At 40.0% G+C, this 16963-nt stretch overlaps 1 protein-coding gene across 1 annotated transcript in view; it reads right to left on the bottom strand.

The window, feature by feature from the left end:
- grid2 (glutamate receptor, ionotropic, delta 2) overlaps positions 1 to 16963 on the bottom strand; it is a 410560-nt gene that overhangs the window by 81539 nt on the left and 312058 nt on the right. The window contains exons 9-11 of the mRNA XM_034118783.1: positions 13639 to 13740; positions 8614 to 8811; positions 5039 to 5351 (exon numbers count right to left, since the gene is read on the bottom strand). Of these exons, the coding sequence (XP_033974674.1) occupies positions 5039 to 5351; positions 8614 to 8811; positions 13639 to 13740 (613 nt within the window). The remainder of the gene's footprint in view (positions 1 to 5038; positions 5352 to 8613; positions 8812 to 13638; positions 13741 to 16963) is intronic.

The following is a 16963-nucleotide window of genomic DNA, read 5'->3' as shown; positions in this document are numbered from 1 at the left end:
AAAAGCCCTACATATAGCTGCTCAACGCCAAATGGCAGACATAAATAGTCAGTTTGTAGCTCAGGCTCAAAGTGGAGCATTTAGCAGCTTTAGTGCCAATTATTTCCAATAGAGTAAGTAAAGCCCATGTGTAAATAAGCAACAGTTTTCTATCAAGTTCACCACTTAAAGGATGATAACTTTTGCCACTGCCCCTAGGTTGCATGGAAAAAAAACAAGTAACATTTAGTTAAAGTAGCAATAATAAGGCTACTTGAAGCCCTGCATTTACAATTATAAATGCAAAACAGATTGACTCCTATTGAAGTGTTATTTTATTATAATCCCTGTGGATGCATGGACACATATATTCAGGTCAGAAGGGATGAAATCAGGTCTAAGCAGGATATGGTTGAAGTAGTAACAGCGGGACATGTAAGTGGTAAGAAAGTGAGATCTCTGGAAATGGTGAGAAAAAGGAAAAAGGGAAAGGAAGCAACTGTGACAGAAACAAGAGAGCACAGCATGGAAGAAAGAGCAAGAGAGAGACGTGAATTTAATGACACTGCTGAGCGATGGTCACTCTTCACAGTGGGATATCTCTGTTGCCAGAAAGAGACTGGGACAGAGAGGAGAAAAGAGGGAGGATAGATGGAGAAATGGCAGTGCACAGTCAGGAAGAATGGGCATCCTAAAGTTGGGTCCACTTCACAGCAGCACAACACAGTCGTTAGAGAGGGGTAATGGATAAGAGGGAGTCATAAAGAGAGGAAGAGGGGGAGAGAAAGAGAAGAAGAGAGCAGGAAAATGATTATAACGATGGTTTCCCAGCAGTATGGCACAGCAGAAGCAGAAATAATGATGGAGGGAAAGACACAGAGGAAGGTAGAGAGGAAATGGGGAGTGATGAAGTTGAACGCAACTCACATTGAGAAAACTCAGCGGTAAGTTAAAGGAATTGGAAAATGTAGAGAACTGAGGAAAGGAAGGAGGTAGGACATTTTCTTTTCCTATATGGTGCCACAACAAGGCAGAGAACTCACAGCTTTTCTCTCTTACACAGTCAAGCTCACATGTATATACAAATATATAAGCACAGCAGAGGCTCTTGGGAGAAAAGAGGGGCAGAGTGTGAGATAGTTAGAGAAAAGAGAGAGCAGAGGAGAGAAATATTTATGTGTTGATTTTGGCCTATGGCCCTAATTTTGTGGTTGTGTGTGCTTATTTCCAATGTCCAATGCATAGGTGTGTGACACACACACACACACACACACACACACACACACACACACACACACACACACACACACACACACACACACACACACACACACACACACACACACACACACACACACACACACACACACAGTCAGTCAGTCTGATATTCACATGTCTCTCTTCCTCCCTACTAGTCGGGACTTTAATTAGGGGAGAACACCAGAAATGGAGTTGGAGAGCGCGTTTGTGAAAGGAGACACATATTCAGTGCGACACCAGAGTTTTGCTTTTGACTATTATGGTTTAGCTCAAACAACGAAGGCAAAACTTAGAGCAGTCAAGACAGGGCATAGGGGAAGTGGAGGATGAAGAGACAGATAGAGGGAGACAGGGAGGTAACGAAACAGGAAATGGGATGGAGGAACGAGGTCATGTGTTGACTCTCACAAACTGTCTCTTTAAGTTTAATTTTTCTCTTCTTTAACAAGTCAACCTTTCAGAACTTTCTCTCCATCCTACACAGGTTAGACATCAGCAGATATGCCCCCTCAGCTTCTGTCGCCTGTTTGCACATTACAGTTCAGTCCATTTGATAACTGTGGCCACTTAACTTTTCTTCTCTCTCGGAGTGCAGCTTTGCAAAAAAACACACTATAAAAGAAGCATTGTGGTGGCTATGTTGGATTTCAGATGTAATCTGTTGCAGATGCTCTTGCGGTGGAACAAGCTGACCGAACAACACCTGAGGGCACCTCAGACATTGAGCTTTCTGTGTAAAATGGCCCAGAAACTTTTCTCTGCAGTCAGATGTTTTTTTCTTGAAACTGATAAATGATCCCTTTACTGACTTTACCGCTATGTCTTGGCTCTCTTTGGTATTAACTGTTACCTTGTTATATTTACAGTATATCCTTATAGCACTTTGAGATTTGATTTTAATGAAAATGATCACAAATAAAGCGGGAAATTACATGGCCTTCTCAATGTACAAGTCAATTTAATTTGCCTTTTTTATTCCATTTCTAAAATGCATGACAATTATGTTTAATCCACTTTAGAGGCTGTATTTTAAGCGGCATAATCATCTGAGACCATGAAATACACTTTCATTCCACGCCATGTATGAAATTGTCCATCTCACAAAGGCTTTTTTGCTCTTAAGCATATTCTCCAGCTCCTGCTGGTTTACAATCTTTCACGACACTGAATGGAGTAGACACTTTCTTATCAGCACTTGCGCTCAGCTTGTTGAAGCTTATATCTGAAGTAGTGCAACATTCCTCTGACCACTCTCTCTACACCTCATCCAAACAGCTGCAGGCAGTTTCCGTTTTCTGTCCTTCTGAATTCTTGCATGTCACCGTCCTCATGCTCTCCCTCCACTGACTGCCTATGGTGGTTCACTTCAAATCAAAAACCTGGTGTATACAAGACTGCAAATGAGTGCACATTCCACATCCCTTCGAGCCATGGTGTGTCCGTGCACTACATACCAGCCAGTCGATGCACTCTGCTAATGTTGTCTGCTTGGCTCTCCTAATATTGTGACCCAGTAATCACTCATCTCAGCCTTGACTCTTCTCCCTCCTGGCTCTGAAAAATATTGGAATGACCTTCCCACCTCAGCCAGCGCCAAAGAGTAATCCAACTGAAGCTGAAAATTAATCTCCTTAGGAAACATTTCACATCCTCTTAAATCGTACCCTCTCTCCCACACCTTCCTTTCTACATGCACTACTTACATACTTCATTCTGTCTCCAGGTATTATTTAACTTAGCCTACAAATTATTTCCCCGTATTCCTGCATCTGTGACTTTCTGTTTTTACTGGTGAAATACCCAAATCACATTTCTTTGGCAGTAATGCAGATATGGTCTCCTTTCAAAAGAGGACAGGCTGAGTGCAACCAAACCAAAATCAAGCAAGTAGATGGTCCCTAAGTCTGGCCACTTTCACTGCAGGTGAAACAACTAATCACACCCTGTTGCCAATACTAATGTTGGCATAGACTATGATGAAGCAGTAACAGCAGATGATGTCAGATGCAGTCCTTCACATTGTGTGTCTTTACCTCTTCTTCTCTCCCTTTCTCTTTTCTCTCTCCCTCTCCTTGAGACCAATTAGACATAGTTTATGGCTTGCTGATATTTTCCCCTCTACTCCCATTCCTTCTCTCCTCTTCCTCTGTGTCTCTCCCTCTATTGGCCTTTACATGCACACCTCAGACACTGCCCACCTGAGACACTGCCCCCCCCCCCACACACACCCATCAAGAGACATATGGATGAAGGAGAATAAGGAGAAAAAAAGAAAGAATGACGAATAGAGGATAGAGGGACGGAAGGACACAATCGTAGTTGAGGTTAAGTACAATATAAGTGGGAGAAAGAGACACGGATAGCAATGGAAAGGAAAATGAGACAGGAGAAAGTAAGTATGATCCCGTTGCTCCTCCCTCTTCTGGCCCTCTCTCCTTCTGACACAGCACAGAGCAACAGTCTGGCGTCATGTTGGACAATTCAGATAAATTATTCCTGGGATGAAAGTAAACCACCTACCAGGTGACTTAAAGCTAGTGAAGGTCTGCCCACTTAGCCTCGTGGCCGAAGTCTGTTATTGCTCAGCTAATTTTCTGAGTGAGATTTTTGGCTGACCAAATCACAAACAAATGACCTGTGGCAAAAGGACAGCTCTGCTCACATGAACATGGATACATATCACACACACGCTGTAAAGAATAAACCCAACATAGACACACACAATGGACAAACCCATGCCTAAAAAAAAGGAAAACCTTTAGTTCCCTCTCTCCTTTTTTCTCCCTAATGTTACCATGACTAAAATGTTAATTACAGCTAAAAAGAGAAATGATTGCAAATATCAAACAGCAATTAGCATGTATCATCATTATTACCACCATTAGCTGCAGCAAAAGATGGAGGGTTATTTACCAAACAGTGTTATGCTCATCAGCTGCTTATTCAGGATCTGAAATATTTTACAGGAAGAAAATAATATCCTCCCAATTTCCATAATTACTGTAGTTCCATTTTTTTTTTAACTATTGCGAGTCTGTACAAGGCACAGTGTGATTATTGTAAAATTGCAGGTATGTATTTATTATACTACAAACCCCGTACACATCTGCACAGGCATGAACACAAGAATGACCCTATACATATAATCATTTTCTGCTTTTTTCTTTCATTATATACTAAATAGTTACCAGTTAGAATAGGGTCGAAATGCCAATTATATATAATAAAACAAGATTCCACTGCCCTCTCCTCTCCCTATTATGGCTCTATTCCTGCACTGATGACATTTAAATCCTGAGTATGGTCGGACGGATTCTGGAAAATCTTCAGGTGGAAAACCAGGTAAAACCTCTCCTCCTTTCTGTTCTCATTTGACTACTGTGCTCAAACATGAAAGGTCAATCCATACTCATGACAGTTTTTATCACATTTCTGACATTAGATTACTTTAGCAATCAGCCCTTTTCTTCTATCCTTCCCTCCTCTCCCAGCATCTGTCTATCTTTTACCTTTGAGATGGACCCTGCAAGCTTGTTATTTAAGTACACATCCCTGTGGCATAATATTGAAGAACAACACTTCTGTGCACCTTCTGGTTGCCAGCATGGTGTAAAATTCTTAAAGTATGAAAATATACAACTCATTTTTGGAACTTTATTAAAAAGCTATAAAAGAATGAGCAATGGCACATTCGATAAATGATCAAGTTACTTTTCGTAACCCATTAAAAAAAATAAAAAAAGACTTGCAGCGTGAATTATGCTCATTTTTAAGATTTTATGTAGCATTTCTTCCTTACCTTGTTGTACGAAGGAGCCGTACACGAACCACATGGAGTTGTACAGCGTTGTCGGTGACACAGAGCCCATGGGTAGCCGGGGAGGGTTGAGCCAGTTGAGCAGGTACACCAGGATGCCAACGAGGAGCACGGTGCCCGCAATGCACGCCCACAGTGACAGGTCGAAGGGCGCCAGGCAGGCAAACATGTCCACAGTGCGTTCAGCTTTGCGCAGCAGAACGCCCACTGAATAATCCATGTAGCGTGTGGTGAAGTCCACGACGCTCTCTCGCTCAGGCGTGATGGTCAGGGCAGAAAGTCCCACATCTGCTCGCTGCAAGAGGCGGAGGTGAAAAGAGGAGTTTGTAGTATCAACACTGAAAATGTGTAGGTGAGGAGTATTTTTCTGCAAAATCAAATTTTTTTACAGAACTTTGAGAATGAGTAGTCTTTGCATATTGCTGGGAGATGAATGAACCGTTCTAAATAGTTGGGTCCTGAGAAGGGAAAGGAGACTGCCCCTCTTACATTTTTGAGAAACAACCAAAGGCATTGGTTGAAATAAGCCATGACCAGCTCTAAATTCTAAGTTATAGTATTATTATTTTTTAAATCCATTATTTTAATTCTGATATAAAACGATTCAACAGCTGCAGGGCAAGCAGGAGGCTGAAGGGCATTCAGTGTGAAGGGGGGTGGGCGGCAGAGGAGGACCTGCTCTCTCATATCCATTTAATTTAGGCCTATTTATGTTTGAATGCTAATCAGTTCACACTTCAACAGAGAAATTCTTTCCTAACAAATCAACAAGATGACAACAGATGACATCTTTAATTATTTACTTGTAAAGACTTGAGTATGTTTGCCATGAAAAATAGGCTTAGTTCAGCTGAAATGCAGACACAATAAAAGGCTAATTAAAATGTTTTCAGTCCCCAATGCTTGGCTACAAGCAGATGTATTATAACAAGGATTACAGATGCTGTTGTAAGCGTGCGCATGTATGTTTGAAAATGAGTGCCAAAGATAGTACAAGTGTATTATGAACTTGTTAGATAATAGGATTGTATTTACTCTAAACAACTGACTGTAACAAGTTAGGTGATTTCGCCGGCAAATACTAAGCCCTACAGCCGTTGCACACACTCAGATTACACACTGACAAACACACACTTGCATGCTTACCCCATCTACTCCCACACACACACACACACACACACACACACACACACACACACACACACACACACACACACACACACACACACACACACACACACACACACACACACACACACACACACACACACACACACACACACACACACACACACACACACACACACACACACAAAACAAATAAAACATTTAATCTACCGTAGGCAAAACAAATTAAATCTGCTAATTTCACAGTCGAGTGAGGAAACAAAATGCTTAAATGTGCAGAAATTGTCGCTTACACTGCATAAGAAGAAATTTAGTAGAAGCCCTACAGGATGCCTGTTGGTTGAGACAACACTACGATAGGCATGCAAATGCAAATGCAGTGTGTGTGTGTGTGTGTGTGTGTGTGTGTGTGTGTGTGTGTGTGTGTGCAGAGTGTGTGTGTGTGTGAATAGAGATTCATTTCTATGCTGACTGCTGTGGTCAGTCGACATGGAAACTTTCAGAGAGCACTCTGGGTAATAATTATGTGGTATAATTGGGTTTTCGGAGAGATAAACTGCGTTGCTGACTGATGGGGGAAACAAAATGTTCAGCCTGTGCTTGTCTGTGTACACATAAATATTCAATGTGCTCACTTTGTGAGATGTTGCATTGGGGGAGGGGAGTTACAAAGGCTAGACACACACACACAAGTATACAAGGTCAGGGAAAAGAGAACCAGTTTCAACAAATATTCAAGCCTGACATACAGCAAAAAGAAAATAATCAAGGGAAAGTTGTGAGAAAACATTGCTGAAAATAAGAAGAAATATCCTTGACCTACGGCATTCACATGCAGGAAATGAAAAGATAGCTTTTTCTTTAAAGTTTGAAAATGTGATGAGAATTTTCTTCCGTCACTATAGTCTTTTTTATATATTGTTGATTTAATGACTTTAAGTGAAAGTAACCTGTGCTCTTTAACGTCAAAGAGATACCTCCCGACACAACAGCACTTGCATTTGGCTAACTTTGCTGCATTGAGCATCAGCTTAAGGTTAAAACTCATATATTTTACACAACAAAACATATATTAACTGCATCTACATTTTGAATTACATAACAATTTATGGTTTTTGATATATTTGTATTTGTATATTTAGGAATTAGGAATGGAATTTTTTATATTCATTTATTAATTGAATGGGACAATTTTAAAGGCAAATTATTTTATTTTATTTTCAGGATACAGTATGTTATGTCTTCCTCATCCTGGCACAGACACAAAATACCTATTAGTCTAATTGCATACAGTAGGTGGCTGTACTAATCGTCATGAATTAAAAACAAGTTTAGCAAACTCAAATTAAATGTTAAGAATGTGTACCCATCTAAAATATGTCTTTAAATCATGCCTTTACTTATGCTGCTATTGAATGGAAATAAATTCCATCTCAAATACCTTGTTGCATCCCATTTTAGCAGTCCTTAAATTATTTTTGGGAAACAGAATGGCGTGACAGTATGGTGAGCTCAAGCCTTAACGGTTGGCTCCCACATGAATGTTTAAACGACCCAAGGCTCCAGAGGACCAGTTAGGTCTGAGAAACAATGGGCTTTTTGTATATTTTGATGCTTTGCTGAATATTTGTATATTTTTGCTTAGGGTTTGTTCCTGTATAAAACCTTTTATTTCTACAGAAAAAGGATTACGGATGTAAATGAGAGAAAATAATGTTGCATGTGCAAGGAGCATATTTTTGTGAAATATTGATCCCAAGTTGAATATCTGAAGTATTGTCACTACTCAGACTTGACATACAGTCATTTGAAGGTAATGTATCTTGTGTTCTGTGTCTCTTTTTCTCACTTGCTTTATGCTGTTAACATTCAAACCTAAAGAGGCAAACATATTCAGTACTTACATCTGGAATATTCAGTACCGGCTACTATAGTAGCTGACCATAAAGACGGACAACAAAAGAGCATTAGCATCTACTTTGAGGGCAATAAACTTGTCAGAACATAAGATTGATTTGCTCATTTACTACACAGCAGAGACGTGGTGCATTCTCTGAATGCTAAGCTACCTTAGGTAACCTGTCCGCAACAGCAGCTATGTTAAGGTTAAAGCACTTGTTATTGCCAAATGGAGACCCCACCCACATAAACACACACACACATTCCCTCTCAAAAATATTTTTCTCAACCTGAAGATGGCTATGGTCCTAAAGAAATGTACACAAGTGATGCCTATAACAGGTGTCTGCAAGCCTGCTTCTTCTTTTGTATAGGCAACACACTCTTATATCCATATATCTCTGTTAGTTCTTCAAATATCTATCCCATGTCATTCTTCTGGATTCCATTATATTGTTTGTGTATTTTAAGTGTTTGTTTGTGTGTTCTGACATGTGTTTTTGCATGCATGTTCATTATTTTCCGCTCACCTTAAAGACCAATTCCCCCATCAGTCCGTTCCATTGCCCGTCAGGCTGCAAACTGCCGTATTTATGGTCTGGAGCGACGTAGATCTCATACTTAAAGCCCAGGTAGTCGGACAGAGCATCCAGGACGTCAATGGAATAGCCTTGGTACTTCTTCGGTTTTCCCAGAACGTTCTCTGACACCATTACAAACGGCTCCTCCTGGAAGGCAAAGATCAATCCGTGTCAGTGAGTCAGTCAAGCAGCCGATCAATACACCACTCGTTCAAGCATTAAATCACCCAATTACTCAAGTGGCCATTATACCACCACAAATGCTCATTTTAAAGCATGGTAGAACTTCTGAAAGAGCCTACATTACACATACATTACAAAAAGGTCATGATCAACACACTATTTGAACAATTGTAGGTCAACAAACATCAGTTAAATGCCTGTATGGTGAAAGTATATTTTACAGCATTACTGTTGTCAAAGAAAAAAAAACGGTTAAATACATATCCTGCCTCTGACAAATCAAAGTCTGTTCTGTTTTAAGACCTGCATGTTTTACATCCGCTCAGTCTGGTTCCTATTCCCTTTTACTGACCCACTATTACCCTTGAAAGCCTTGCCCTACTCTTGATATGCATTACCATCCTAAGTATTTGGGTGCAAATGGGATTTGTCACCCCTCTGACACGTGAAATGTCATAGCCAGGGTGAAATCTCACTCCTGCGGGCGTTATATGCATCACATCCCCCTCTGTTGTGGCACCAATGGCTGTCCTTTATACATTATGGAGCACTAAGAGCATTGGGACCCATTAAAATATTTCTCTAAAGTTGCTCAGTTTAACAAGAATTGGAAACTGAAAAAACGAAAATGCCAGCGGTAGCACATTTTCCTTTTAACCAATATGGTGATAAAAAACAGTGTAAGATAAAAAAAAAAGATCTGGCCAGGAATAATTCTGCCTACTGTTGATGTGTTGAAACCAAAACAGATGCAACGACATGAGGTAGTTCTATATCTATTCACCTTTTATTCAAAGAGGGAACTTAATAATGTATTTAAATATAACCTATCAAACCTTTTCAAGTGAATTATAATGTTGAAATCAATAATTGCCTCGTGCATTTCAGCAGATTTGTTTTTTATTGGTTCATTTTGCAATGCACTTGGGATAGCTGAACCTCCCGTTCATCAATATCTCCATGGCATCTAAAGGGCAGCGTCCTGTAGAGGCTAAATGACATCCAACAATGCTGACAAACACTGGTATTAAATGAACACAGCACAGGGAGAAACCAATGCATTTTCAACAAGAAGAGCAAGATGCTGGAAAAAAAATTGATATTTATATATTTATATACTGTACTAAGATTGAGTGTTTCATTGGAGGAATATTCTCTTCAGCTTCTGTCTAGTATTTTCACTCACCCTTTCTCTCTCGCCCCACTTTTTCTCTCCTCTTTAATACATCCCTATTGATGAGTGAAATGTTTCAGGCCAATATGTCCTGCGGATTTATGAGGGCCTGCATGTTATTGACTGGATACTGGCTGCACATTAAGCATACATACATTCACACACACACGCACACACATACACTCACACACACAAGCTGTCAACATTAACATGGCGGTTTCTAATCCTTGCTAGGTGCTGCTGTTCAATAAGCTATTAGTCAGTGAGTGGACATGCATGCCAAGTCCCTATCTCACCTCAAGCATCCATCCACCAAGGCAGGAACACCAACTAGCCCACACACTTACATACTTAGTAATCCCCCCAAATACTTCCAAATACACTGCTGATTGTTGGTGAATGTTAACACTGGAACATTGTTTCTAAAGTAAACCAGGCATTGAATTGATAAGATTTTTTAAATGTAATTGGTACTATTTTTTCAGCGAACACGTAACATATGAAGTTGTTTAAATATGACCCACACGTTTTTTTCTGCCCTACTATTCAGCTTGTTATGCATATGGTTTACAAGTGAACAGGCTCTGTGATATACAGTGAAAACACACACTAGAACTAAATCAAACATATCCACTGTTTACATGACTGTATGTGTTGCATATACACTTGCACGCCCACTGGAGTTTGCTTGCTAACAATGGCACACACCACAAATAGCAGCTGCAAATCAATGCAAAGCAAGAAACTGCATGTACGCAGCTCTGAGTCTGTGTATATGCGTGGTCAAGAGTTTCAAAGTAGTTTAAGCATGATTGGCATTTTATCTCATTAAGGTGAATTGTAGGTATAGGAATATGACACAGAGATGCATACAAAAAAACATATGTCACTCAAGTGTCAAACAATGTTTATAGAACAGCTATATGTTCTCTGACAAGTGGATAGGCTTCGTCACTGATGCCATTTGAAGTTGGCAGGACAGAACATGATAGTTCTCTCTTTCACTCAGGCATCTACGTTAACCTTCTGACTAGTTGAACATACAACTTGTTGAATTGTAACTTGTGTTTCCTTCTCTCTTTCTCACATGTTATGATGTATAGGGATTAACAGGTCCTCTGTCTCTGGTTTTAGTGCAGCGCTTGTCAGTCACTGGTTTCTTTTGTTGATCAATGTCTGCCTTTTTCATTCTTCCTATGTATTCCCGAGCATCGCCTATATTTTCTGTAGTTGCTTCTTGCCATGGTCTCTTGCCTTCTGCTTCACTCGCTTGCAATAGATTGATATCATTCAAGAAAAATCCCCTTCTAAGATGTATTCTGGGTATGTGATGTTAATCTGTGGTTCTTGTTCTCTCTCTCACTTTGTTGTTATTTTCCAGTCTGTTTTTTCTCCCTGCCACTGACCAGCTGTTTGATATACACCATTTGGCATCTTTCCACAACCCAACGTCTCCATCTTTATCAAAACATTATGTCTAGGACACCTTTTCTCCCTCCATCAATCTATCCATACGTTGAAGATGGATAACATCACTTCTTCTATCCCCTCTTTGTCTTAACGATATTGCTCCCATCTCTCATTCGCCTCATCCCTCCTCCTAGTACCTTTCCTTCACTCTCATACCTTTGGCACAAGTTAATCCCATCTCCTCTCCCCTGAAAGTACAACATGTTGTCTTCATGTTGCAAGGAGGTTTTTGACACATGATTGGGAAACACATTTTTTTAAAGTAATGGCAGAGGATTCCTCTTACGAAATGCCTGGCATGAAAGTGTCATGTGGTGAGGTGTAGCAGTGAGCATCCCCAAAACACTGTTTTGACTGGCCCCGAAATTCGAGTAAGATGTATTTTGTGAAAACCTTGCCAGTCTCTGCAGAACATTAGGTTCTGTTCTAAAATACATTTCCCCTCTGTCTCTGTTTGGTAAGGATGGAGGATATGTTTGAAAAAGCAACAAAGAAGCAGTGCAGTACGTTGTGAAGGTGATTAATTTATTCTTACTCTTGTTTTTCTGTCATATCTTTACTGTTGCTATCTAATGAGGGTGTACCCCATAATATAATTACTTACTGAATGTCTAAAACAATTGAGTGGAACCTTATCAATCATCATTTATCATGATGATCAATCACCCCCAGTCTCTACAACACTTGAGGCACCAATTTATCTTTAATTCTATTTAGTGGTTACTGTGTGCCTTATCATCTTCTAAAGTAAAACGTCAGGTTCATTTGGGGAGACACCGAGCAGTCTTTCCTTATTTCCAAAAATGTAATCTAAAGTTAATAAGGGACACGCTCTGCCTTTTGCTGCGTTTGAGCTGCAATATACTGTATATTCCCAGTTTGCTTCTATGAATGTGGAGTAGAGCCAAAGAAAGGAGGCTGAACACTCGAAAGCTGAGAGTATAATGAAAACATCTGCAAAAGATGAAACTCAGCAGGTGAATCTCACCAAATTAGGAACATATGCAAATCAGTGATTGGTTATTTAAAGCTGTCTGATTTTGCACTTTCAGAGTGTTACATCGGAAGAAAGTCAACTTTTGATCAACGTTTCAAAGCTTCAAATTATATTCGGTCCCATTTGTGACCTGACTTTAAACTTTACCAAGCCCTGAAGGAACCATGGACACATAATTATAGTGATGTAGCCATTCCTTGGTAACATCCATTTAATAATCGCTATAGCTCTAGCCATTCAATAGCATTGATTTAGAGTCATTGGCCCTAATAGTGGCACAATCTCCTCGCCAATTGACTAATCAATAACTATTCAACCGTCTGAAAGACAGAATACGACAAACACATAATTTTAGAGGTTATTGTAAGGAATGACCCCCCACAAATAGAATATAAAAAGGTAGAAAAGACGATATCAGCTGTACAGTACTACATCTGTAGAAGCTACCTTACCCCAATGATGGGAAAAAGGGGCGACAGTCAACAACACAATCCTTATTCTTTGATATTAGGATGATGAAAACAAAGACTTTTAAAAAAGGGATTGCCACAAAGATGTCTAGAATGATCTCTTTCTTCTCTGCCTCTCACTTCAAAGATGGGATATGAAGAATATACAGCAGTAAATCTTTAAAGTACTCATGGGATGTACTCAAATCGATGCTGCGGGCGAGACAGAAAGAGCTGTAGTCCCACTATCATCAAGACTCCATTGTTCTCTATCATCTAGCTGTCAAATGTCAGAATGGAAGTTAATTAAATAATGATGGCTTGGTCCATTAGTGAGCTCATCCTGTGTGTTTGCCTTTTCTGACACCTTGCTTTCATTTCAACACTTTGTCTCATAAATGTTTGTCAGCCATTTTCCTTCTCTCACACAAGCTCTCAGTCTGTCGCTCGATACATCTCCACAGAGACCGAGATGATTGATGGGCATAGAACTAGACAAAAGGACGGATTTACAATAGAGCAGAAGGCTGAAATCTGACATGCCAGCAGTAGTCGCAACAGTCTGTCTTTGATTGTTCTGAGTTAACAGCAGGACCATTTTCAAACAGGGAAACAGGTCTTTTTATGAATGGCCAATTGGAAATCACAGAATGATAAAGGAAAAATACATACAAGGAAAAGCACAGGTGAGCAATACTCACCAGGACAGTGACGACTCGTAGCACCACTCCTCTCATGTTATTTTCCAATTTCCTGTCTGTCAGGGTGCCGTTCAAGCCATGAACTGGATCCCATGTTGCCAGCTGCAATGTGCAAACACACAAACACAAACAAAGAAGTTAGATTCTGAGGCATTGTAGATACCGCAATGGACAACCAACCACATTTTTTGCACAAGATTAACACTGACAATTATTGTCCAGAACACAGCAAGGTTCACCCCTGCACTATGCACTGTTCCTGCAGAAGAGATGCTGATTTTATTCAACATAAAAGTGCTTTTATAAATCTGACCTAGACTCCTAGAGTATGTCTTTCAAATGGCATCATAAACCTTCAGTATTTCATTATTTAAGTCCCAAAGCATATTTTCTTCATCTACATGCTGCCTTCTGCTTTCAATAAAATATTGTTTTTTAGCTATAAAGATCAAACTAGTCTTGTTTCCCTGTTGAGAGAAAGGTAGGGGGGGGGAAGAAAGTGATTTAGCTGTCTGCCATCCAAAGACAACAAAAACCCCAACCATACACAAGCCCTGTGATACACATAACATTGCATGGCCTGATTTGTGCTTAGAAGAAAACACAAACACATCAGAGAAGCAGAGGGCATGGTGCAGGGGGAAATATGGGATGATCCATTTCACTAAAGCCTGGAGTTATTGTGCAATGTGCAATGTTCTGCCAATTCTTATCAATTCCGTTTTGGGACCAACACCACAGTGAAGATTAGCTAAACTGGTTTCTTTGATATACTCTGCCATCAACATTTCATATCCTGTTTGAAGCATTCTGACAGAATAGAAAGCAACAGTGTAACTCACTCCACTGGTAGAATTGAGTTCCTTTGAGTGTTGGAGCAGGCTTTTGCATTAGAGGGAACTGTTGGACAACAGTTTGACAGGACTGAGGTTGACCAACAGGCAACAGGGAGGGATTCCCTGATATTGTTTTTCACACCTTACACACTCAAACTGTAGAAGTGGGCCTCACACAAACACACAGACATACAACTAATGTTCCTGTTTCACCTGTTAAGCTCGGAGAATGTTAAGCATTCATTGGACTTGCATTGGTAGATTACACTAAGTGACCCGCCATCATTTCCAGCACAGTTCTGCCCAGTTTGATTTTAAATCCAATCATCCAAAACTGATTTGACCAGTGTATATTTTCAGGGTATTTTTTATACCTCCCCTCAGGACTGATGGCATGCTAGGACGAATTGATCGACACCTCTCTGACTCGCCATTTAGCTTTACTGCACCTGTGGCAGCAGGAAATATTCCACCTATTTGAATACGTTCAATCCCATTACCTCATATAATTCCGAGCATAGCTACACCCAACTTGAATGTGAGTAGAGGTTAAATGAAACAGCTGTGATGGTGTACAGGAATTGTAACTCTCAAAAGTATCTTTAACATAGGTATCATGTCAAACTATTTGTATTATTATTACATCGCTGTGCTTTCAAAAAGTGAGTACACTTTTACCCTGCTTGTCTGTCTGTGTGAATGTATCACAGACTGAAAAACACAGCCAGGTAGAATACATCACATGTAGTGCTAATTTCCGCCTGTAGGGGGAGGTGTGGAGCTTGAATCTGACTCTTCTCTAACACATTCAAAATCAGTATGATATTTTTAGTTTTGTCCTCCAGCATTCACACTTTTTCAATACTTGTTTTTTGAAGATGATACAAAAACGAAGTGTTGTCTTCTCTTCATTAAAAACCCGCTGTCAATACAGCCCTTAGTGTTTGAACATGTGTCAACACCCTCTCGATTCATATATGCTGGCATTAACCCCCACCCATTATTTTTAATTATGGGCTGTGTATATGTGGGTGGAAAATGCAAAAGATAAAAAGGAAACACGTGATAAGGCAGTAAATAACATAAAGTAAAACACACTTAAGGAGAGAGAACCAGAAACAGGGAGAAATCGGGAGTACACAGCAGATGAAGAAGATACTGATACGTGGTGAGCAGCAATGATGAGAGACATTTTAAAAAGGTGAATTTACGGCAAAGCAGCTGTTTTAAGTGCTTGTAAAAAATGTGAAGGCGTATGATCAATAAAACATTAGTGGTGCAGCAAAACGGCAACGAGAAAGACCAATAGCACAAGGGAGGTTCTGCTTTACAATGGTACCTGAACACACCTGCAGCCATGTATGCCCACATAAACGTCCATAAAAACGGATTCAGGCGCATGTTAGTATAGATGTGCACATAAAAGAAATAGAGCAAAGGCCAAAATAATGTGGTCTTAAAAAGGGAAAAACAAATCACAAATGATGCAGAAAATACATTTTCTTCAGCGACCTCTTTTATCAGTATCAATCGTCCACTCAAAGAGCTTTAATAAAAACATGACATGTTCTGACAGGTGTGAATCTCAACTCTGGCGAGGTGATGATTTTTACAACTATACCCTAGCTCAGAACAGACTTGACATTAACATGCATCGCGAGATATCTGATCGTAGGAGGGCAGCTGTCGGTACAATAGTTCACACCTGACATTAGAATGCTTCTACACATGCTTTTGTTAGTGATCACTTGTAATTGTATCTCACCTCTCCTCTGCTCTGCTATATATGTGTGTGTGCATGTGTGTAAAACATTGTGTGAGGGCAGGGCACTAAACAAGCAACATGCAGGGACAAGGATGCAACACACACACACACACACACACACACACACACACACACACACACACACACACACACACACACACACACACACACACACATTTTGAAGAAAGGTTCTTTTAGTACAGTAATACTGTGCATAAATGTATTAAACCACAGAAAAAGAGAGAAACAAATTATATATTGCACGTATCTGATAGATATTATCTTACTTTTCTGACGGAGAGTCACCATGAAAACACAGTCCTCGAGTGGGAACAGGGGAAGTGTTTTTAATTTACAGTTAAAAAAAGTTTAGATCAATCAAGCACGACCAACACAAATTGAAATGGTGTTGTATAGCATTCTGGGCTTCCCCCTCGGCGACATTTGGTTGTTTACTTTCTAGAGTCTTGACCCTTGTCTTAGATTTGGTGGCTTAACAGCAAAGCCCTGTGAAAAAGGTAATGAACAGTGAAATGTACAGTAAGCAATTGAACCTTGGCAAACACACCTGCCAAAGCACGTTGTATTCCAGGCTTGCACTAAGCTGTTTACCAATATGGCACTGAGCCCCAACCCTTATATTGCAAGAAAGTGTGAATAGTGCAGATAAGATTTACAGATAAGACAACATAAGACAAAATCAAAACAATGTTTGTTCTTTTTA

Source organism: Trematomus bernacchii, unplaced genomic scaffold, assembly GCF_902827165.1.
Source record: "Trematomus bernacchii unplaced genomic scaffold, fTreBer1.1, whole genome shotgun sequence".
Lineage (NCBI taxonomy): Eukaryota > Metazoa > Chordata > Actinopteri > Perciformes > Nototheniidae > Trematomus > Trematomus bernacchii.
Note: the sequence above shows the minus strand (reverse complement) of the source record. Positions and strands in the feature narration are given on the sequence as shown.